We start from the raw sequence: 24483 nt of genomic DNA on the forward strand, positions 1-24483 counted from the left end.
TTGTGGAAATCTTGAGGACCATTAAATGAATCCCACTAAAATGAATATCTCAGTACTAGGCCTGATAAAAGCAGTTCATGTGTTTTAGGGATGTTTTAAACACATTTGGACAGTGGGAGGAGAGGGAATTACAATTCAGAGAAAATACGTTGGGGTAGAATGGGGGTTTGCTAAGAAAAGCTTCAATTGAACAAGGGTTAATAAATTCACCATTTATGTTGAATGGTGGGGTTCCATTCACCTTTATATACATAAACTGAAACCTTTTTGAAATACCTGAAAAGAATGAGCTGCCACCGCCCACAAAAAGCAACGTGAAAAAGACGTCATTTGATTTGACCCTGCCATGCGCCAAACTGAACTAAGTTCTACCCAAACAATGTCGCCTTCAGAAACTACAGTTAAAGAAGCAGACCTGTTTAAAGCAAAATGTTGGTGCAAGTAGATGAAGTATTTGAGAAGTTTTTTTCCCCCCATTTGGTAGGGGTGTGCAGAATTTTCCTCACTAAGGGCTGTATAGTCACTTACAAGTAGATGAGGTCGTCACATTATTGATATAAGGAGACCGTTATGGTTTCTCTCAGATCTTTAATGCAGATGGCAGGCGTTATGTTCTAAAAACCCTCTTACGTATGTATGAAGCTATTCCATTCTCCTCCCACACAAACTTCAAAAATAGGGTTGAATCACTTGTTGCCTGGTACTAGTCTTCTTTGGGAGGGAGTGGGGAGGGGAGAGGAGAGTTGGTGGGGTATTTTTTTGGTTTGGTTTTTTTTCAGTTGAGAAAAATGTTATGCAAGACAACTCCATAGTGAGTGGATGATACCGGAAATTAAAGTGAGGGCCCAATAAACATCATCTAGATTTCCTTCCTAAAGGAGTGAGGAAAATTGGCACAGGCTGAGAGCCTGCAGTTATGCCACTTCGTATGCGTGATCATTAAGGCTAAGATTTAATCATGGGTAATTTTAGTGAAAGTCATTGACAGGTCATGGGCAAGAAACAAAAATTCACAGCCATGTGACCTGTCCATGACTTGTACTATATTCCCCAGACTAAATCTTGAGTGTTCTAGGGGTGCAGCTGCTGCTCTGGAGGGAGGGCTCTGGGGCGCCCACTGGTGCTCCCGGGGGGGGTGGAGGGGGTGGAGTGGCCCGGGGCTGCCACTGCTGCCGGGGGCGGGGCTGTTGTAGCTGGCCCCGGGGCTGCTCTGGCGGCCCTCGGGTCAGTCGCACCTGCTCGCTGCGGAAGTCACGGAGGTCACAGAATCTGTGGCTCTGTGACACACCCGCAGCCTTTGTGATCATCCATCAAATCTCAAGTTCAGCATGGTTAGACCATGTCTTTACTTAAATGGGAGACACTAAGGAACACCCTGGTGCTATAGGGAAGGATGGTGGTGATTTCAGTAGGTGATGCTCTTCTCTCTGAAAGAAAAGGAGTACTTGTGGCATCTTAGAGACTAACCAATTCATTTGAGCATAAGCTTTCGTGAGCTACAGCTCACTTCATCAGATGTATTCAGTGGAAAATACAATGAGGAGATTTATATACACACAGAACATGAAAAAATGGGTGTTTATCATGCACACTGTAAGGAGAGTGATCACTTAAGATGAGCTATTACCAGCAGGAGAGTGGGGGGGCGAGGGGGGAGAAAACCCTTAGTAGTGATGATCAAGGTGGGCCATTTCCAGCAGTTAACAAGAACGTCTGAGGAACAGTGGGGGGGGGGGGGGGGAATAAACAAGGGGAAATAGTTTTACTTTGTGTAATGACTCAACCACTCCCACTCGCTATTCAAGCCTAAGTTAATTGTATTCAATTTGCAAATTAATACCAATTCGGCAGTCTCTTGTTGGAGTCTGTTTCTGAAGTCTTTTTGTTGAAGAATTGCCACCTTTAGGTCAGAAATCTAGTGACCAGAGAGATAATTCTTGACATCTGATTTGTGTCCATTTATTCTTTTACGTAGAGACTGTCCGGTTTGACCAATGTACATGGCAGAGGGGCATTGCTGGCACATGATGGCATATATCACATTGGTAGATGTGCAGGTGAACGAGCCTCTGATAGTGTGGCTGATGTGATTAGGCCCTATGGTGGTGTCCCCTGAATAGATATGTGGACACAGTTGGCAGCGGGCTTTGTTGCGAGGATAGATTCCTGGGTTAGTGGTTTTGTTGTGTGGTGTGTGGTTGCTGGTGAGTATTTGCTTCAGGTTGGGGGGCTGTCTGTAGGCAAGGACTGGCCTGTCTCCCAAGATTTGTGAGAGTGTTGAGTCATCCTTCAGGATAGGTTGTAGATCCTTGATGATGCATTGGAGAAGTTTTAGTTGGGGCCTGAAGGTGACAGCTAGTGGCGTTCTGTTATTTTCTTTGTTGGGCCTGTCCTGTAGTAGGTGACTTCTGGGTACTCTTCTTCAGGTTGGGGGGCTGTCATTACACAAAGTAAAACGATTTCCCCTTGTTTATTCCCCCACCACCACCACCACACACACTGTTCCTCAGACCTTGTTAACTGCTGGAAATGGCCCACCTTGATTACCACTACAAAGGGTCCCCCTCCACCCCCCTGCTGGTAATAGTTCATCTTAAGTGATCACTCTCCTTACAGTGTGCATGATAAACACCCATTTTTTCATGTTCTTTGTGTATATAAATCTCCTCACTGTATTTTCCACTGAATGCATCCGATGAAGTGAGCTGTAGCTCACGAAAGCTTATGCTCAAATAAATTGGTTAGTCTCTAAGGTGCCACAAGTACTCCTTTTCTTTTTGCGAATACAGACTAACACGGCTGCTACTCTGCAATCTTCTCTCTGAATTGGTTTTAAACCTACGCCTAATTATATTGCATAGGGAGGGTGAGGTGGGGCACTGTGCTGTTGGTGACTTGTCTTAGATCCAAGCCCCTGTCTCCTTGTGGTCATTAAAGAGCCCATTGTCTTTCACATGGAATACTCCTGGCAGAATTCTGCACCAAAAAATTAAAGTTCTGCACACAATATTTCAAAATTCTGTATATTTTATTTGTTAAAATAACACAATATAATCATGCCAGTTACAATTATTTTGGTAGCTTATTTCAAAATATCTGTCAGTGTGTATGTCTGTAACAGTACAGACCAAAAATACCAAAAAAGATTCTGCTAATTTTTTTTGACAAATAGATTCCTTATGAGGCATATTAATACAGAACTTTGTGTAATTCATTTAAATTACCAGACAGAACTGTTTCCTGCACCTGTCAGAAGCAGTGCAAAGGCTTCAGGGAGTCAGCAGTAACAAAGGAGCTGAGGGAGAGGGAAGGACCCTAGGAGTGAACCTGTTGGGTGTAGGTGGGAGGTTTTTCTTTGCGGGGATGGGGGGGGGGGGATTCTATGGGTGTTGAGAAGCTTCCCGCATTCAGACCCTGGCTGACCCCAAGCCTCTCCCATTCAGTCAGGCACATCTGCCCCTGTCCCCACACCCCTCATCCCCATGGGTCTCTGCAGCCACCCTCCCAGGCTTAACGCTGTCACCTCACTAGCTCCTGAGCCCATGCTCCAGTCTGTCCCCCCCCATGCCATTCTGAACCCTAGTCTGAGACCCCCTAGCAGCCCTGTGTTCCCCACTTTGTCCTTACCTGGCTCCGCAGGCAGGATGCTGTGATGAATTCTACTCCTGGGGGAATTCTGCAGCACTGGGCATAGAATTTTGTATTTTCCTGCATAAAATACATTTTGCCTAAGACAGGTTTCAGAGTAACAGCCGTGTTAGTCTGTATTTGCAAAGGAGTACTTGTGGCACCTTAGAGACTAACCAATTTATTTGAGCATAAGCTTTCGTGAGCTACAGCTCACTTCATCGATGAAGTGAGCTGTAGCTCACGAAAGCTCATGCTCAAATAAATTGGTTAGTCTCTAAGGTGCCACAAGTACTCCTTTTCATTTTGCCTAAGAGATGCTGCAGTTCTGCCTTTTGAACACCAGAGGCCACTGTGGTGCTAGAACGGTGGTATTAGTGCAGCTGGCTGTTCTGGAGCCACAGCAGGCTCTGGTGGGCAAAAGGCAGAACTGCAGCACTTCTGAAGCAAAATGTTTTTTGAGGGGAAAATCCAAATTCCAGTTTAAGTGCATTTTGTCCTCTAATTTCCCCCTGCAATTTAAATTGGAAAATGCGGCATTGCAGTAGTTCTTAGGCCAGTGCTTCACTTGAGAGGTGGCTGCATTTCAGTGGAAAGTGTTGCCTGGTACAGCATGGGTCTCTGTTTAAGTTTGCAGAGTGCTTTGGAAGCTTTTGGGAAGACAGGTACTGTATAAATGTTAGGTGCTGATCATATGTCAGAAAGTCAGGGAATAGTAGGGTTCTGGGGAGGAAATTGTAATTAGAATTGCATTTTCTTCTGGTTTTTGAGTCACTGTGCTTAGGAGATTCTTGATATGTCCTTGCCTTTCAGTGTTGTTTACTCTGGTAGCAAAACCTTGTGTCAATTTGCTGTGAAGGGTTATTGGCTATCACTCTCTGTGCTGTGCAGGTGGCTGTATTCAAGGACCGGGAGCAGAAGGAGATCGAAGCCATGCATGCCCTAAGGGCAGCTAACCTGGCTAAGATGACCATGGTGGACCACATAGAGGAAGTCAAGTTCTGCATCTGTCGCAAAACAGCTAGTGGGTTCATGCTACAGTGTGAGCTCTGCAAGGACTGGTTTCATAGCAGCTGTGTGCCCCTCCCCAAAACCAGTTCCCAAAAGAAGGGCTCCAGCTGGCAGGCCAAAGAAGTCAAATTCTTGTGTCCACTCTGCATGCGTTCTCGAAGGCCTCGACTTGAAACCATCTTGTCTCTGCTGGTATCCCTGCAGAAGCTACCTGTACGGTTGCCTGAGGGGGAGGCATTGCAGTGCCTGACAGAACGTGCCATGAGCTGGCAGGACCGAGCACGGCAGGCTCTGGCCACTGATGAACTGTCCTCTGCTTTGGCCAAGCTTTCTGTTCTCAGCCAGCGCATGGTGGAGCAAGCAGCCAGGGAGAAAACAGAGAAGATAATCAGTGCAGAGCTACAGAAAGCAGCAGCTAACCCTGATCTACAGGTAGGGTGTGCAGGGGTATCATATTCTTTACCTCTTCACTGTGATTTGTCAGTCTTTCTAGGGGCACTTTGGGAAAGAAGCAGTTGTGTTTAGCATTAGATGCGTCAGTCATTTAGGTCATTGATTTGAATGTAGCTCCCAGGTAATGACAAGAAGTCATCAGTAGGCTTAGGTATTTATAAGACACTTGAGGCATCTAAATGCCAGTACTATCTGGCAAGTTGAGTGGCCTTTAAGAAATGTTGTTGGCCTCAGTACTGTTCCCAGTAGATAGTTGTCCATAAAGCAGTTGATACCTTTTTGGCAGTTTCAGGGAGGACTGCAAATTTTGTACAGCTGCTAAAAATGTTTCCTCCATATCAAGACTGGGGCATACTGAGATGATGCGGTGGTGAGAAAGAAGCTTGTGCTACCACTGACCGTGTTCTGACAGTTCTGGATAAAATGAGGAGTCAGTAGGACTGTCAGCCAGTATTTCTCAAAAGGATTGGAGAAGATAAAAAAAATTAATCCCCTGTGGTTTATTCCTTGACATCATCCCAGGTTTTTGCCCAGACGTTAAGATATGTTGACAGTTTTTGCCTGGGTTCTGCTATGCATGTACAGACTGTATTTCTGAACCCAAAGGAGGGCAACTAGCCTTCATATAATCATTCTCCCCAGCAGTGATTTTTGCTGCAGCTTCTTACTGTATCCATTTGTTTGTTGCTTCATTCATATTTTCCTTTTGTCACTTAGGGTCATCTGACTAGTTTCCAGCAATCCGCTTTTAACCGTGTGATAGGGAGTGTGTCGTCATCCCCACGGCAGACGATGGACTATGATGATGAAGAAACAGATTCTGATGAAGACATCAGGGAGACATATGGCTATGATATAAAGGTAATAACCTAGCATGGGTGCTAAGGGCTTTTCTGTATATGGAGTTATTCTGGAATAACTTCATGTGTGAACATTGCCTTTCTGGAATAAGGGTACCTTTTCCAAGTTAGTTTAATCTACTTTGGATTTCTATTTGTAGACAAGATGTAAGACATAAGATACGTAGTGTGGCCGTGTGCCTGTTAGGAGAGGTTTTTGATGGGTTTCATCTGTACATTATAGATTTGGAGTGCTGAACATTTTTGGTCGTAACATTCGTAGTCAAAACTCCATAACGTATTGTGTGACTAGATTTAAAACAACACTTCTCTAGTGCTACTAAATTCTAGATACTTGCACTTCTCAGGGATTTGGAGCCACAAGTAGACTGGAGGAATTGTATTTTATGCTATGCAGATCAGGATGGGGGCCATGTTTTGATTTTGTACCTTTTCACAGATGATGTATACTTGTCACAGATTAAATTAGTACCCAAAACAGGAGCTCTTCACCAAGCTACAGTGTAGCAGAAAGTGGGATTTGAAAACTCCACGTTCTATAAGAAGTTTTCTGGTGATCCATCTCCTTTGGCATTTCGCTATCAGTCTGTTCCCTTCCCCACTTGTGCGTGCAGAGGAGGTGGAGCTGTTCACTCCCACCATGTGGAGGAGGTCCGGACTACAGCTCTGGATCTATATGTAAACTAAGCTCCTGGAACTGATTCAGAAACTAAAACTGCACTTATCCATAGGCTTCAGAAATGGTTTTGCTGCAGAAGAATTTTCATGAGAAAACTGCAGAGATTAGTCATACCGCCTTAGGTAGTTAAGTGTGTTTTCACTGTATTAAAATGACTATATTAAAATGAAAAGTAAAACTGTTCTTGGAGATGCTGCTCACTGTTTTCAGTGAAGAATGTGAAACAGTGTTCTCTTAGTGCAGGTGGTCACCTTAGTGATGCAGCATTGTATTTCCTTCATGAGGCATAATGCTGAGAAAATTTGAGGTTACATTAGATACTGTAGAGATTACCTTAAAAGGCAATGAAACTATCTTGATTTTGAGGGTTTTGTTTTAAAGATAAATTCTATAATTGTTGAAGGGACCTCATTTTTTTCAGTTCTGATCTGCCTCACTTTTTTTAGTTATTACTTTTAGCACTCGTCAGACTCTTCAACTTTTTAAACAACTTACTCTCTATATAACTGCCCGCAGCAGTCAAGAAAAAATGCAACATAATTTTTCTGTAACCCCGTGTGAGATGTCAGTGAGGGAAATTTAGAAATTAGGGGTTGCAGTTAGTTTGGCATTTAATTAAACTATCATTTAAAAAAAAATTCCAAACATTTCAAAGCTTTTCCTTGCACAATGATGAGGTTTTTCTGAAAGATGTGGAGGTTTACTGGGCTGTGATAAGAAAGGACATGCTGGGAAAGATGGAAATGCTTGTGAGTTTTTTGCAGGGCTGCTGCTTGGATTTTAGGGAATGCAATGTACAGTCATGGGGTTTCAAAATCTATTATTTGATCCTATAATTCTGAAATCTTTGTAGAGTCATAAAATGAGAGATGGAAAGGCCTGTTAAATAATCTGGTACTTCCCCTGGTTAATGCAGGATTATTGCCTTGAAAATGCTTAACTTGTACTGTAACCAGTCTTTGTTCTACATGCCCCAGGCAATGGGACTGAAACTATTTCATAGCTAGATAAACTTTTTTTGACAATGAAATTGGTTGAGTTTTCAACTGTAAATCTCCTTCATTTCATAGGCTCATAGACTCATAGAAGAGTAGGGCTGGAGACCAGAGGTCATCTAGTGCAACCCCCTGCAGTGAAGGAGGTCCAAGGAAACCTATACTATCCCTGTTCTTAAAAATCTGCAGTGATTGGATTCCACAGCCTCCCTTGGAAACCTATTCCAGTGCATAACTATCTGAATAGTTAGAAAGTTGTGGCACCCAGAACTGGACACAGTGCTCCAGCTGAGGCCTCAGCAGTGCTGAGTAGAAGTGGGACAGTTACCTCTTGTGTCTTACATATGATGCTCCTGTTAACGAAACCCATAATATTAGCTTTTTTAAAGATGCATCACGTTATTGACTTACATTCACTTTGTGATCCACTATAACCTCCAGATCCTTTTCTGCAATACTGCTGCTTAGCTAGTTATTCCACATTTTGTATTTGTATATTTGATTTTTTCCTTACCAGGTGATTGTCTTTTTTGAATTTCATCTTGTTGATTTCAGACCAATTCTCCAATTTATTAAGGTCATTTTGAACTTTAATCCTGTTCTTCAAACCCCTGCCACCTTGGGGTCATCCTTAATTTTATAGGCATACTCTTTACTCCATAATCCTAAGTCATTAGTGAAATGTTGAATGGTATTGGACCCATCACAGACCTTTACAGCACCCCTCCAGATACTTCCTCCCAGTTTGACAGCAAATATTGATAACTTCTCTTTGATTACAGTCTTCCAGTCAATTGTGGTTCATCCCATAACATCTAGTTTTACACTTTCCCCTGCATCTTTGGTTGTTAACTCCATAAATATTTGATTACTGTAATCATAAGAGGCTCTTAATTATTCTTTTCTGGACTCCCTGCAAGCTTGATAAGGTGGTGTCCAGGACAGGACACAGTATTCCTGATGCGTTTCACCAGATTTGTAGATGAAGGTGGACTCTTGCCTTCAGCTTTGATGGAACCAAAATTGCTTTGACTTGTTTGTCCTGTAATGCAAACTCATATTTGATTTAATCTCCACTGTCACCTCTTTTTGAGCATTAGTTTTCCAGTTTTCTCTCTCCCATTGAACGTTTCAGAGTTTTTATCCAGATATATTAATGTTTTCCCCAAGCTGAAGGTCACTTCTTCTTCCCATATTTCTCACTTCTCTAGGGCTATTTGTATTTTTCTTCCGATGTTCCTGCTTCAACTCTAGAGTTTTCTGCAGGTTGCATTACTGTGTAGCTTACTCCTTCTTAAATGCTTACATGGAATGAAACTCAGTTTTAAGACTAATATGTGAGCTCTTGATCTCCTCTTTTTTTCCCCAGCCACTGTGGGCAACACAGTTCTTTGTCACTCAGCACTATAATCTGTGTCCTCTTCAATTCTGTCCTTTCTAGACTCTCACAACCAACCCATATCTAAATCTTGCCACTAATTCCTGCATAACGTCTCTCTAAAATCTGGTCTTTCCTGTGTCCATGCTGCTAACCCTCAGTATATCATGTCTCCGCTTTCTCCTCTTTGGTCTTAATAAATGTCATCCTGCTACCTTAAAATCTGTTAAAAAAGCTATTGTAAATATCATCTTAAATTATTTCTTAGACCATGTCACCCCCTCCTGTTTACATCCTCCTGCCAGTGTTCCCCCTTTTTCACCGCCGCAAGCGCAAACCTATTTTTTCTTCACTTCTAAATTCCTTCATGGCTTCTCTGTGCAGTACCTTTTATCCATTCTCTCATATAGAACTGTACATCTCTGCTCTGCCAAAGATGCCAGATTTTGTTGTTCACTAGTTGTATTTTCCCACAAGCATCTCCTTGCATAAAGGACGGCATGGGATTTACTCCCTGTTAAAAATCTGCAGTCGCTACATTATTCTCTGAATAGCTCCTTAAAATTCACTTATGCCGTGATTCTAATAAAATGGTTGATATTAGCCAGGCAGCTGGTGTTTTGTGACCCCTGCTTATTGCACTGATCATAATTGTCTCATAGTTACCTTGCGCTCCCCACATCTTTGTATCCATTAATTTTCTCATCCTCTTTTTAAACTGTAAGCATTTTGGGGCTGGGACCATGGATTTTTGTTTGTGTATATAGAGCCTAGTAGACCGAAGCCCTTAGCTGCTACTGCACAAACTACTAGTGTTAAGTAGGTAGATAGTAGCTGATTCTCTGTCACCTGTTGCATGTTGGTTTCTTCACACATTATGTGGAGTCATGAATATACTGTTCATGAATGCCTAATGAGCCCCAATTAAAAGGATGAACAAAACAGTCCACTAATTTGTCATTTAATCTGGAGTCTGACTTTGTACAGAAGGTGTTAACGGCAAATAGAAGTCCTTGGTTCCTCACCAATAGGTGTAATGGCCCTAATTTAGCCACCGAATGTTTTTCAAAATCCTGGGCCTCATAACAAGAAAATCATGGCATTTCCAATTTAAAATTTGCCTTAGGAGCCTATTCTCTAATGAATTTCTCTCTGTCCATAGACAGATGCCAGATTTGACAGTCCTTGCCAGGGACACATCCTGATCTGAAATTCTTCCAGAAGTGTGAAGAGTACATGAACATATGCCTATAAACCCCTTGTTCCTAGACCTCAAAAGCAGGGACCTCCATGGTATATCATTCTGTTGACAGTGGAGTTCACACCTGGGGACTAATCTGTGGGAAAAGTTGGGAAATCACTCATTCTTCCACTGCACTCAACCAGTGTATATAGAACACATTGATCTCTCTCTAGAGCTGCTGCCATCTCATTACTTAAATAGATACGTTAATTGCACAATACACTGGCACTATCAATTTCTGTGGCAGAGAAGTTCTGAGCAGGTTCTAGAAGCAGTGGGCTTTTGAGGATTCTGTTAGGATCTGCTCCGAAGTAGGTAGATTCCAGCTTTAACAGCCTGTGTGTTTTTCTCGCCATGTGACTTCAGGATAATGCCAGTGTGAAATCTTCAAGCAGCCTGGAACCCAACCTGTTCTGTGATGAGGAGATACCCATCAAATCAGAGGAAGTGGTGACACACATGTGGACAGCTCCCTCATTCTGTGCTGAACATGCATATTCATCTGCTTCCAAAAGCTGTCCTCAAGGTATTGCCTTTTCTATGCATTAGCCATTGAGAGGGGTCTGAGCAGGTGATTTGAAACCCGAGCCAGTGAATGATAATGCTAATCACATCAGGTAAGCTCAGAGGCCATTGTGTTTATATGTGGGAAAGGCAACTAGTGGTCAGCATGTCAGGGAATATACAGTAGAAATATACCAAAATCCTTATTTGCTCATGCTCAGTGGTTGTGCCAATGCCCAAAGTTTCTGTTTGAGCCTTCTACACCCTCAGACTGTTACTGAAAAATAATACGCTATTGTCTTGCTTCCGACCACCTTCCTGTCTGACCTATGTGATTTGCCTTCTGTTTGAAAGGTCCTAGCACCCCAAGGAAGCAGCCCCGGAAAAGCCCCTTGGTGCCTCGCAGTTTGGAACCTCCGGTGCTAGAGCTGTCACCTGGTGCCAAATCTCAGCTAGAAGATCTAATGATGATAGGAGATCTACTGGAGGTATCTTTGGATGAGACCCAACATATTTGGCGGATTTTACAGGCCACGCATCCACCCTGTGAAGACCGATTCCTTCACATCTTGGAGGTATAGATGTGAAGAAAAAGTGTAGCATAGAATGAAATTGGGTCAATCTTGTTGTAGTTTGTTTTTGTTTTTTTTTTAAATGGAATTTCAGGTGATTTTTCAGTGGATTTTTCCCTTGGCATCTTGCATCTTTTTGCAAAGAAATAGCCTCTGATCCAAAAAACCTCAGACCTCACTCATCACTATGTTTAACTTGGTCTAAATAATTAATTAGCTCTTGTAAGTTATTCCATCATTCTTTTCAGCTCAGCATTCCTTTGAGGTGGACATCTGAGAGCAGGTCTTTTCAGGGACACAGTGTCATCTTCCATAAGCTATAGCAAGAACTCCTGCCTCATTGATTGTGCTTACTGTACAGTAAAAAACATTCCACTGCTGTCCAGAAGTTAGTGGAATTGCTTTTATTAAAAAACCTGCCCAAAAAACTAGGAAATTCCATACACCAAACCATAAAGTTGAAATTGTAGAGCAAAGCATTCAGACATAATGAATGAAGGGTTCAGAATCTGAACCAGTTGGAAAGGAGAGTGGGAAGACAATTATTGCAAAATAAGTAACACTTACCCCTACTGTCTAGCTTTGTATCCAGTTATTACAGGTGTGCAATATTTCACTGGTCAGAAAGGAAATTGTGTATATTCACGTGCTTGTCCATATTTTAATAATTTTGGGGGGGGGGGGAATGAGGGAAAAAAACCCAGTGCAACTTAAACTCCTGCCCTCATTTGCATATGTATTGCAGAACCAGTTGTTACTTAAGGTGGGAAATACAAAACGGCAAGTGGTGAACTCTAAAAACAGGTCTCTCTTTCAAGAAGATGCTTTGGTACTCAAAGCGAGGGGGGAGAGAATACAGGATGCAGATCTAGAACTGATTCTAAATTGAAATACATTCTAAGTGCCACAGGTGGCAGCAGTGTCTCTTTAGAACATTGTAAAGGTCTGATTCAGATCAGAGGCAAGGGTTGGTATGGAAAAAAAACCGGCAACCATTGCCACTACAGTTAACATCCTTAGACCCAAGCCCTATATTTACATCCAAAGCATTCACAAAATAAACCACCTCCTTTGCACGACTACAGGAGCCTTGCATCTGCAGTCAAACCATGTGCTAAAACCCTCGTTACATTGACAGAGACTAACTACGTGCCTCAAATCATTTGTAAAGGCAAGATTCTCTTTATTTATTATCAAACTTCCAATTCAGTTATTCAGCCTAAAACAAATTTACTACAAATTTCCATTTAAGCCCCCACCCCGCAAACTAGAACTTATGCAAACTAAATGAGCATTTTAAGATTTTCCATTTAAAATTAGTCGTTTTAGCCAAAACAAGCTTTCCCAAAGGTTAACCTAAAACTCATCTGCTTTGTAGACAGCTGTAGTCTGCGTCTACCAAACAAATTATTTTGCTTGGAGCTGCAGTGACAGCCATTTGCTGGCACTCAGGCCACTTTTTCAAAATCATTCCACATTAAAGGAATATTAAGGTTACAGAGCAGAGCACTCAAGTCAGAAAATGATTAAGGAAGCTCTTGGGGGGCACGGACTGTCTTTTTCTGTTTGTACAGCACCTAGCTCAATGGGAACTTCATCCATGACAGATTCCTGGGTGCTATGACAATACAAATAGTAATAAATTTGTGGCTGCGTGCAAAACCTTAACTCTGCTCTTTTGTGTGCAGGCATTACACTACAGTCTTATTAGATGACATACTATGTCTTCCTGCAAGAACCATACCTTATTCAGCGTACAAGATAGACGTGCTCAGGGAATGAGGCAGCTCGTCAATATTTCTTTCTGTCCTCATTGTTCAGTGTGTAACCCCATTCCTCATTTATTGCATACCATTGAAAACTTGAAGTGAATGAGGAATTCTGTATTTTATAAACTTGTCTGTGGAGCTCATCAATGTGCCTTAAATAATTTTATCCTTCATGTTTACATGAAGTCAAAAATCATCATTATGCCCATTTTACAGATGCATAAAAGAGGCGGAAAGATTAAGTGACCTGCCTGAGGTCCCTTAGAAAGCCTATAGGTATCCTGAGTTCCAATTCAGTTTAAACACAAGTGCTTGCTTCCTCTCCTAGAAGATGCATAATTTATTCATGCACACTGTGCAACTTCTGGAGTGAATGAGGCAAGGGGCTCTGGAGTGGACCTCAGACCAATTCACACAACCCTGATTCATTCTCTGTCTAACATCTGAAATGACTGAGGCTGGCGTTGTGAGGAAAAAAACCAGTATGTGATTGTGTAATAAGAGTTTTGGTGAAAATAATTATCACAAGCAAGATCGACCTAGGATCGGGAATAAGCAAGAACAGACCAACACTTAAGGAACAAATGATTTGTCTTGCTACAAATGTCTTTTACAAAAGTCAACGAAGTAGTATAGCAAATGATGGAGAATCCTTTCTCTTAGATGGTTTCACTTTTCCATAGGCCATCATTGATTCTTAACCGTTTCTCTTCTTACATAGTTGAATCTGATTTCATTCATCACTTTACTCTGGCAAGCTGAAAGCTAGGAAGGAGTCCCCTTTGTTCACACTCTGCCATCCTGCCTGGTGGTCAGGCAGAGTCCTTTCTGCCCCCAAAACCTGGGAAATGGGAGGTAAAGGTGGGAGGATGTTTCCAACAGACCACGGGAATGTAGCATGTGGATTTCTCTTGGTGGTTTTTTTTAATCTCTCCTCCTTTTTACGAAGGATGACAGCTTGGATGAGAAACCATTGAAAATGAGAGCGAGAGATTCTTCTGAGCGGAAACGGAAGCGGAAACTGGAGAGGGTAGAGCAGTTCTTTGGAGAAGTGAAGCAGAAGTCTAAAGAGCTGAAGAAACTAGAGAAACCCAAAAAGAAGAAGCTGAAACTAACCTTGGACAAGACAAAGGAGTTGAATAAACTGGCCAAGAAGCTGGCCAAAGAAGAGGAGCGGAAGAAAAAGCGAGAGAAGGCAGCTGCAGCAAAAGTGGAGCTGGCAAAGGAGAGCACAGAGAAAAAGAGAGAGAAAAAGGTGCTGGATATCCCATCTAAATATGATTGGTCAGGAGCTGAGGAGTCTGATGATGAAAATGCTGTGTGTGCCGCACAGAACTGCCAAAGGCCCTGCAAGGATAAGGTGAGTCCTAGCTTAGTTTTGCCTTAAACAACTGGGGGAGGGTAATGAAAAACCCCTTTAAGAGTTATTTAAGGTTAACAAACTTTGAGCAGCAGTGAGGGATGTAGTTAATATGCTACACGTATGAAGGCTGGTAGGTGGGTGTGACTTTAGAATACTGAGCAGTCAGGCCAAAGAAGCTCATAGAATATGGCCCAGCCATCTGTTCCAAGCCCGAGCAATTGAATTCTGAGCATCAGCATGCTGCATAGTGACTATGAACTAAACCCAACAGTCTCTCTATTGTCTCAAGCTGTTGGTGAGGTAGAATCTGGGAGTAATTCTTCCATCTGAATGGAAAAGTAATGCCACCCACAAGCCTCCTTCTATATCAGTGGTGGGCTGCCCGCGGGATGCACACGGCCCATCAGGGTAATCTGCTGGTGGGTCGCGAGACAGTTTGTTTGCATTGGCCGTCCACAGGCATGGCCGCCCGCAGCTCCCAGTGGCCGTGGTTTGCTGTTCCCAGCCCATGGGAGCTGCGGGGAGCGGCGTGGGCCGCAGGGAGGTGCTGGCTGCCACTTCCCGCAGCTCCCAAAGTTCTATGTTCTTTGTTGCTAATAATATGGAAGACATGCTGACTTGACCCCCAGGGGTTAATTCTGTGTTTTAGCTAGAACTGTTTTTTGCCCCGGTCTGTTTTCTGAACAAACGTCTAAAATGGACATGCAGTCCTCATAAACGAAAATTAATTTTCCAGAGCTCTTAAATAAAGCCTGTGAGCCATGAGGCTGCGAGTTGAATGAAACCACAGGCTGTACTGCCCCACTTTTCTTGTCCGAGGTGAATCTGCAGCGGTTTGGGAATTCATCAGATTATAGCAAAAGTAACCGATGGAGGTGATCAAACTTATTTTTTTTTTAGATAAAATGAATTTTTCACGGGAAAACCCTAATAGAAACTGTCAACTTGTAGTGTAATTCAGTGAGGGGTACAGGACTGCATGAATATCAGGAAGATTTTCCTGATTTTGAGACAGTGTGTTGTGGAGTTAGCCTTTACCACTTCAGTCAGGACACTAACTACTTGGAACTCTTAAACTAAACTGAGCAAAACACTAGAAAATATACTGTAGAGAACAGTCCTCTGCTGCTGGGATCTAGTTGTTCTTTCCCATCTATCTTATAAATGATATTGCAGAATATAGTACATTTTGACTGGAATGAGGTTCCTAGTAGAGGAGTAGTGTCTCTGAATTTACATTCTGATAAAGTACATATTCATTTAAATAACTTGATATACACTATGCTAACGAGCAAATTCTTAGCATTATGTGTAGCATTCTAAAACTAGTCAGAACATTCCTTAGAATTATTTTCTGTGGGATAGACAGGCATGTTTTTGTATATGTATGTATACAAAATAAAACTTAAATGCTCTAGCCCTATGAATAGAAGGTGACCAACACTGGAATATAATTGCTTACTCCTGGGGGAGTTCTGCGTTACTGCACTTGTGCAGAATTCATGTCTCCCCGCAGATTTCTTTGCTTTCCTGCAGAAAAATACCTCTGACGGGGGAGCAAAGGGAAGCCACAAGAGCAGTCATGCGCTCCCTGGCAGCACAGACAGGTCGGTTCAGGTGCCCAGAGCAGCCAGTAGATACGTAAATCGCCACCGGGGTGTGTGAGGGGGTGGGCAGTTGTGTGTGTGTGTGTGTGTGTGTGTGTGTGTGTGTGTGTGAGAGAGAGAAACATTCTGTCCCTCTCACTCACTATTGCAGCATGGCTCGCATGGAGGGGCAGGGCTTCAGGGTATGTCTGAGGAGGTAGGCATGGCACAGGCTGTCTTCTCAGGCAGAGCAGAATGTAGCAGCCTGCCTACTTAGTGAATTGTTCCCATTGTCTTTGTGAATTTCCCCGGGAGTATAAAACATTTGTAAAAGTTTTAAGGCTCCTTTACATTGCCAGAGTGGTGTAAAGGACAGTACGGCCTTATAAATGCTGATGGTGCTTTAGTGATTAGACCTGGTCTATATTTTTGGACTGAAAAAATTTCTTATCAAAATGTGCTACTTACTTTTCTGGAGATGGTCATTGGCCAATATAAATTGTGAGTTTGATTCCCCAGCCCTCATTTGCTCTCCAGTTGCCTATGATGTTACACTGAGCATGTGGCTGCACGTATTCGTTGACTAATAACTAGAAATAGAGTCAAACCTAGCTACATTACTATTAGGCAAGAGGGTTTGGGGATTTCCTCCAATGCTCCCCACTCCCATTCTCAATCCACTGTATTGTAGTTCAAATACATTACCTAAATTGAAAGCAGTGTGATTATATTGCATTATTTTGACAAATAAAATATGCAGAATTTTTAATTTTTTGGCGCAGAATTCCCCCAGGAGTAAATTCCTGGAACTGCAGGCATTAATGCCTGCAATCAGTCACTTTTTCAACCGATACAGATATAGTTTGATTATAAATTAAAGTAAAACCTTCAGTTAGTTTTGATCATTAATTGTTGCTTTGCTTCAAAAATGTTAGTTATTTTCCAGTATAATTTGAGTTCAGTTTCATGTGGTCCTGTAAGCTGATAGCAGAGCTCCAACAGCTAATGGCTTTGATAAATGTTCCAGTAAATTGTTTTTTATTAATACGGCAGTTTCTTAATCATCTGATTCCAGTTTCTTCTTATCACATTCAAATTAAAATATGCTTTTACTCAGAAAATGGTTGACCTGCTGGTGCCTTTGAGCTTTTAAGAGTTTTAATTTACTTTTGTTTCTCTTGAACAGCTTTTGTTTTGTTCTACAGCAAATTCATCTAAAAGTTGAGGGTATTTTTCCCTTAAATGTTTGGCAACATCAGAGTTGTAAGTAATTCAGCTAACTTTGTCAGCCACTTGCTACCAGCTCAGTAGTTTTGGACTCTTACATGGCCTAAGATTTTTGGAGGCAGTAGTGCAACTAAGGTCATATGGCCCTGACTTGGCCAAATGCAATAATCAGGTTCCTTTGTTTTCTGAGATTCTGCTGCTGCAGAATCCGCACACCGCTTCAGAATTTGGCTGCAGAATCTAAACTTTCATTTAAGAGTTTAGTCTTTATGGTTGCCAAAATCACCTTTCAAATACAACATTGCAGAGATTTACATTATTCCTTTTTGTATTTAATCAAATAAAAATGTCTATTTTGGCATTTACATGAAGATGCTGCAAAAAATTCAGTGTGCTGCAGAAATTGAGGGCTTTGCAGTAGAATTTAGGGTCAATGTGCTGAAAGACCTCATGAGGCCGTGAAAGTGTATATCCACTTCTAACAGACTCCTTCATGTGCTATTGCAGTTTTCTACATGCATTAGGTGTTGGAGGAGGAAGAACATAAGTTTAAAGAATAAAGGAAGGATTTAAGGCAAAATTAAAGAAGTGACTTGGTAGCTGAGGAGAGGCAGGGAAGAATTTCAGCTAAATAGAATAGCACCAGTGAATGAGTTCCCTAATTGTGGAGTGTAATTGAGGAAGGTCAGAAAGTAGGCAGATAAATAGATCTGAACTCAGTTAGGGTAGACTAACTCCAGGAAGTGTTTGGAATACTAAAGAGCAGTTCGAAATGGATCCTGATATGCAGTTGGTGGAACCAGGAAGATGGGAGTAATGTTGTTCTGTTTCCTGGAGCGAGACAAGATTAGCCTAGCAGCCATATTCTAGGTCTCTTCCTCAGCGCCCCCTTCCCCCCCCGGGCTCTAAGAATAAAAAATTATGAAAACCGTAGGAGAAGATTGCAATTGGCAGTGAGTAAGGATTTTATCTGAGACAGGGTCAAAGGAATGGGGGATGAATTCTGGCAGGGTTCCTCAGATTGCAAGGCTGCCTATTACACCTGTGTGATGTGAGAACAAAAGAAAACTTTGGTCAAGTCAAGGATGATTGGTTGTCCAACTTAGGCCTGGAAGTGAAGGTTGGGCTATGTTAGGGGGAATGATAGAAGAGAGTCTTGGGACAAAGGTTTTTTCCCCCTTGAAAAGGGCTTCATTATGTGGAGTTAAGCTTTGTTGTCAAACTTAACAGGGAGATGGTACATGTGGCTTGATCAGCTGGATCAAAAGATTAATGGTTGAATCCAGCAATGAAAAGTCTAGGAGGGAGAAAAGAAATACTTCGAGATGAGCTCTAGTGAAAGAGTGAGGGAACAGCAAAGCAGTTAGTTTCTTGTACTAAGTGAAGATCATTGGCTCCTTGCTGAAGGCCCTCAGGGAAGAGTGACTGATGGTTCTGAAATCTTCCATATACGAGGAGACAAATCAAACAGTTTTAGAACCTGGAAAATCAAAAGGAGGATGGTCTAGGTAAAGTGGTAAGTGAAGCCCTTGTATTCCAGAATATTGCTGAGGCTAGGGAGCATGGTCACGAGTGAGGGAGGATCAGGCAAAGGGTTTTCAGTGTGTGCAAGGAGGTGCTTTTGTTCAGAAAAGTTGAGGTAAATAGTGGCTTTGATGAATGGTGTTTCAGCTGCTGATATGCTGAAGAATCAGGAGAGGAGACAGAAGTGGGGCTTAATTGCCATTTTTCAAAATAAAAATCAGAAAACACCTCATGGTGTAAAGTGATTGGGTAGTTAAAGTAGGGAGTCTGGAATGGCACTGTGAGCATCCTGACCTAGGATAGGAGAGGAACTGGGTCTTAGTAGTAGACAGTAGATAGTAAGTTATGATTTATGCATTTCTCAGGAGACACCTTGAGTCCAGTTGGTACCATCCTCTTTGTCTGTTTAGGTGAAGGCAACTGGACTGAGATTCATGGAGGTGACCTAGATGGGAGAGAAGGGGGGTGGGATTGAAGAAGGGACGAGTAGAGAAGTGGGTAAATTAGTTGGGGTTAATTAGTATGTTTTAAATGAGAAACCGTCAGTAATCTGTTTCGGACTCTGCTGGGAGGGGGGATACTTATAGCAAAAAACCGAAAATAAATACAGTATTTTTGTCTGAAAAGTGGTCGCCGTATAGGCACTGTAGTTGCTCTTTCCCAAGGGCTGGTCATATGTCCTTGCCCTCTAGTAACATGTACTTTAAGCTTTCTTGGATTTCGAAAGGCTTTTTCACTCTTAACATTTCCATTGTAATTGATCCTTAGGAATCAGGATAGTGCTAATCCATTCCCTTTGCACATATTACTAGTGCTCTTTGTTTGCTCTGTGCAACTGACTAAACTTGAGTGTTTCTGCTTCCTTGGGTACTTAAGGAGATAATTGACATAAATACAATGGATTATCTTGGAAGAACATCCCTGAATGTTTAGGCTGGGTATTGTGCAGGTAGCTTTGGGGCAAGTCCGACTTACAAAATTCCCCACATCTGACTGAGAAGAGAGTCCTCGCATTATAGGATGTGATCCTTTCTCAGGATCTATTGATACTACTCAACTGTACTGAAATCTAAACCTAAACTATAGGCCACACTGAAACCAGGCAGCTTCTGCATCTTCAGGACAGTACAGGTTGAGTGTGAAGTGATGGAGCTGTAGAAGGCAATGCCAAGATTCATTTTCTCTCTCTCTCTCTCTCTCTCTCTCTCTCTCTCCCCCCCCCCCCCCCCCCCCGGTTTGGTCCTAGCAAAGAACTGTCATGACTTTAGCTACCATTGACAGTTGACTTGAGCAGAGTCCCGGGCTTATTTTCTGACCCAGGTCTGGAGAGTTGAATCGGACACCTGTTTCCCTTGCAGGGTTCTTCATGAGGTGTTGATCTTGTCTCTTGCAGGTAGACTGGGTGCAGTGTGATGGTGGCTGTGACGAGTGGTTTCATCAAGTTTGTGTTGGCGTCTCTCCAGAAATGGCAGAGAATGAGGATTACATCTGTATGAACTGCGCAAAGAAACCGATGCAGGGCCCAAGTAGCCCAGCTCATGCACCACCTCCCCAGTTCTTACTGAGCTACAAGCTACCCATGGAAGATCTCAAGGAGACAAGTTAGCAACTACTCAATCTCCCTGGGACTTGGGGAAAATGGACCACCGAGACCCTACTGAAAGAGGGTGTTTGAAGCTACTGTAGCCACTCAGCCTCACTACCAAGGATGTACAGCCCTGCAGCAGAGATGGTCCCTTATTGCTGGCTTCCTCTGTACAATGGGGATGTCAGAGGCACAGTGGTTCCAACCCATCAGTGCAGACTCCACCTCTGTGGGCGTTCCAGCCAATATTTTAAATGAAAGTGTTTCCAGCTGAGTGTGGGTGCTGCCTTCAGAGACTGAGCAGACATGGGGCTGTTAGATTAGACACTTGGGTGTGTTAAAAGTGCATCTGTGAAACGGGGGTTGGCATGGAATGGGTGGCCATTGGCTGGAGCTCTCAGCCCTACCAGGTTGCCCCATGGAGTCATATTGTCCATGCAGAGATTTGGAAGTTACCTTCAGCCCAGTGGTCTCTCTGTACCAACTGAGCCAACAGGGAAGTGTATGGGAATAATGAACCTGCCTCAATGGCCAGGCAGCTCACACTACATTACAGGGATGGAAGGGGGTGGCTGAATAGCTCTTAGTTTCTATTTTGTAGTTAGAGGGCAAAGGAGCTCAAGGTCTCAGAAATCAGCACTGGTTCTGTTTACCAAAAAGATACCCAGCCCACCCCACCATGTATATTTTCCTGACGGGGAAAGTCAATCTCCCTGTCCGTCCTGAGGAGGGGCAACAAAGCATCAGTTAAGATGTCAGTCTATGCCAGAGCTTGGAAAGTAAAGAGCACTTTCCTTCACTATACAGGGGTCATCTCTCCTGTTCTAGGCATTGTTAGTGTTCCGTGTTCCTGTGTATTACAGTTGTCTGACACAGGCTGAAGCTGGTGGAGAGATACAGCAAAGTGATCTGTGCCCAGGGATGGGGAGGAATGAGGACAGCCCACTTACCTCATGGGTTACCCTGACATGTGCTTCTGTGAAAACTTCCATTCACAAGTATTTCCAGTATCACGAGCTACAGGCATGGCCTTGAGCGATACCAGCAAGCAGTCTGCAGATACTGATCACAGCGCAGATCCCCTCCCTGCTGGCTTTGCCTATAATCAGCAGCAGATCCTGTTGGAAGTTGCCCCCAGGTTTGCTGGAGGACAGAGGGCGTGGGGTAATCCTGGGTGACAGTTGTTTTAGTAAATCCATTTTTTAAAAAGGACTTGTTTTTACTTTTTTCTAAATGTCTCAGACTACTGACTTGTTCTATAAATAGATTATTTTTCTTTGATTTTTTTATACTTACCACTGTTACCAGCAGCACAGAGACAGAGGTTCACAAAGCATAAAACCTGCCCACGGGCTTGGTTTTTTACTCCATTCTTTCCTTGTAGTACAAGGAATTAGCAGTTATCTTCCCCATCCTAGCCTAACCAGCTGCCTGTGTTTAAATAGGTAAATACATTTCACGTGCTACCTTCGTGTTTGGGATTGTTCCTGTTATTGGGGCACCTGGGCCTTGCTGACTCCAGTCTTTGCTGGCTTTATGTATGTGAGTGTCTGAAGCTGGCCACTGTGCTGTCTTGCCCCCCTTTCCCTGTTGTGTTTCCATTCTTCTACAGTTCTAGGAGTGTTGTACGTAGTGTCCAGTCTTAGTAGAAGCTGGGCTGGGATTTAAAAAAAAATTGACAAAAACAAGTGTTCTGTCTTGACTGTTCTGTGTCCCTTTTTTTGTACTTCAATTTTTGGAGGGTTTTTTAGCTGGCTGAGATACCAGCCGACATTTTCCAGGCAAAAAAGTAACTAGAAATTCAGCTCAGTCTGCTTCATGTAGATTAACTTCACCTGACTGCTTGTCTGTTCCTGACACCTGGGAAGTGGAGGTGGTGGCAGTGGCTGATTTAAAGGGGAAGGCCTGGGCCTTTGGCAGAAGAAATAATGAGTTTAGACACTGAGGGATAGGGCAGACATTATAGGGCATTGAGTGCCTTGGCATGAGAAGTTGATGTCAATTTCAGCTACTTGCAGACTATATATAAGAATCGCCATACTGAGTCAGACCAAAGGTCCATCTTAGTCCGGTATTCTGTCTTCAGACAGTGGCCAATCCCAGGTGCCCCAGAGGGAATGAACAGAACAGGTAATCATCAAGTGATCCATCCCATTGCCCATTCCAACCTTCTGGCAAACAGAGGCTAGGGACACCATCCCTGCCCATCCTGGCTAATAGCCATTGATGGACCTATCCTCCATGAATTTATCTAGTTCTTTTTTGAATCCTGTTACAGTCTTGGCCTTCACAACATCCTCTGGCAGAGTTCCACAGGTTGACTGTGTGTTGTGTGAAGAAATATTTCCTTTCGTTTGTTTTAAACTTGCTGCCTATTAATTCCATTTGGTGACCCTGAGTTCTTGTGTTATGAGAAGGAGTAAATAACACTTCCTTATTACTTTCTCCACACCAGTCACAATTTTATAGACCTCTATATATTCCCCTCTTTGTCTTTTCTTTTCCAAGCTGAAAAGTCCCAGTCTTATTAATCTCTCCTCATACGGAAACTGTTCCATACCCCTAATAATTTTTGTTGCCCTTTTCTGAACCTTTTCTAATTCCAGTATATCTTTTTTGAGATGGGATGACCACATTTGCATGCAGTATTCAAGATATGGGTGTACCATGGATTTATATAGAGGCAATATGATATTTTCTGGCTTATTATCTATCCCTTTCTTAATGATTCCCAGCATTCTGTTCGCTTTTATGACTGTCGCTGCACATTGAGTGGATGTTTTTTCAAAGAACTACCCACATTGATGCCAGGATCTCTCTCTTGAGTGGTAACAGCTAATTTAGACCCCCATCATTTTATATGGATAGTTGGGAGTATGTTTTCCTATGTGAATTACTTTGCATTTATCAACATTGATTTCATCTGCCATGTTGTTGCCCAGTCACCCAGTTTTGTGAGATCCCTTTGTAGCTTTTCACAGTCTGCTTTGGACTTAACTATCATGAATAGTTTTGTATCATTGCAAATTTTGCCAACTCCCTGTTTACCCCTTTTTCCAGATCATTTATGAATATGTTAAATAGTATTGGCCCCAGTATACACCTCTATGGGACACCACTATTTACCTCTCTCCATTCTGAAAACTGACCATTTACTACTACCCTTTATTTCCTATCTTTTAACCAGTTACTAGTCCATGAGAGGACTTTTCCTCTCATCCCATGACAGCTTACTTTGCTTAAGAGCCTTTGGTGAGGGACCTTGTCAAGGGCTTGCTGAAAATCTAAGTACGCTATATACACTGGATCCCCCTTGTTCACATGCTTGTTGACCCCACTCAAAGAATTCTAGTAGATTGGTGAGGCATGATTTCCCTTTACAAAACCATATTGACTCTTCTCCAACAAATTATGTTCATCTGTGTCTGACAATTCTGTTCTTGACTATAGTTTCAACCAGTTTGCCCGGTCAGTCTTACTGGCCTGTAATTGCTGGGATCACCTGTGGAGCCCTTTTTTAAAAATTGGCATCACATTAGCTATCCTTCAGTCATTTGGTACAGAAGCTGATTTAAATGATAGGTTACAAACCACAATTAGTAGTTCTGCAATTTCACATTTGAATTCCTTCAGAACTCATGGATGAATACTATCTGGTCCTGGTGACTTATTACTGTTTAGTTATCAACTTGTTCCAAAACCACCTCTAATGATACCTCAATCTGGGACAGTAAAAAGAATGGCTAAGGTTCGGGAATCTCCCTCACATCATCAGCTGTGAAGACCGAAGCAAAGAATTAATTTAGTTTCCCCATGATGGCCTTATCGTCCTTGAGTGCTCCTTTAGCATCTCAATAGTCCAGTGGCCCCACTGGTGGTTTAGCAGACTTCCTGTGTCTGATGTACTTAAATTTTTTTTGCTATTACTTTTTGAGTCTTTGGCTAGCTGTTCTTCAAATTCTTTTTTGGGCTTCCTAATTATATTTTTACACTTCACTTGCCAGAGTTTATGCTCCTTTCTGTTTTACTCACTAGGATGCCTTTTTGCCTCTCACTTCTTCTTTTACTTTGTTTAGCCACGGTGGCACTTTTTTGGTCCTCTTACAG

At 42.6% G+C, this 24483-nt stretch overlaps 1 protein-coding gene across 2 annotated transcripts in view; it reads left to right on the forward strand.

Moving 5' to 3' along the window:
• KDM5A (lysine demethylase 5A) overlaps nt 1-22002 on the forward strand; it is an 86182-nt gene extending 64180 nt beyond the window's left edge. For both annotated transcript variants that reach the window (XM_074939122.1, XM_074939130.1), the window contains 6 exons: nt 4519-5070; nt 5809-5952; nt 10613-10772; nt 11105-11325; nt 14041-14451; nt 20185-22002. In XM_074939122.1, coding sequence (XP_074795223.1) covers nt 4519-5070; nt 5809-5952; nt 10613-10772; nt 11105-11325; nt 14041-14451; nt 20185-20397 — 1701 coding nt within the window. In that variant the 3' untranslated portion in view covers nt 20398-22002. The remainder of the gene's footprint in view (nt 1-4518; nt 5071-5808; nt 5953-10612; nt 10773-11104; nt 11326-14040; nt 14452-20184) is intronic.
• The last annotated feature ends 2481 nt before the right edge of the window (nt 22003-24483 follow it).

This window comes from Natator depressus, chromosome 1 (genome assembly GCF_965152275.1).
Source record: "Natator depressus isolate rNatDep1 chromosome 1, rNatDep2.hap1, whole genome shotgun sequence".
NCBI lineage: Eukaryota > Metazoa > Chordata > Testudines > Cheloniidae > Natator > Natator depressus.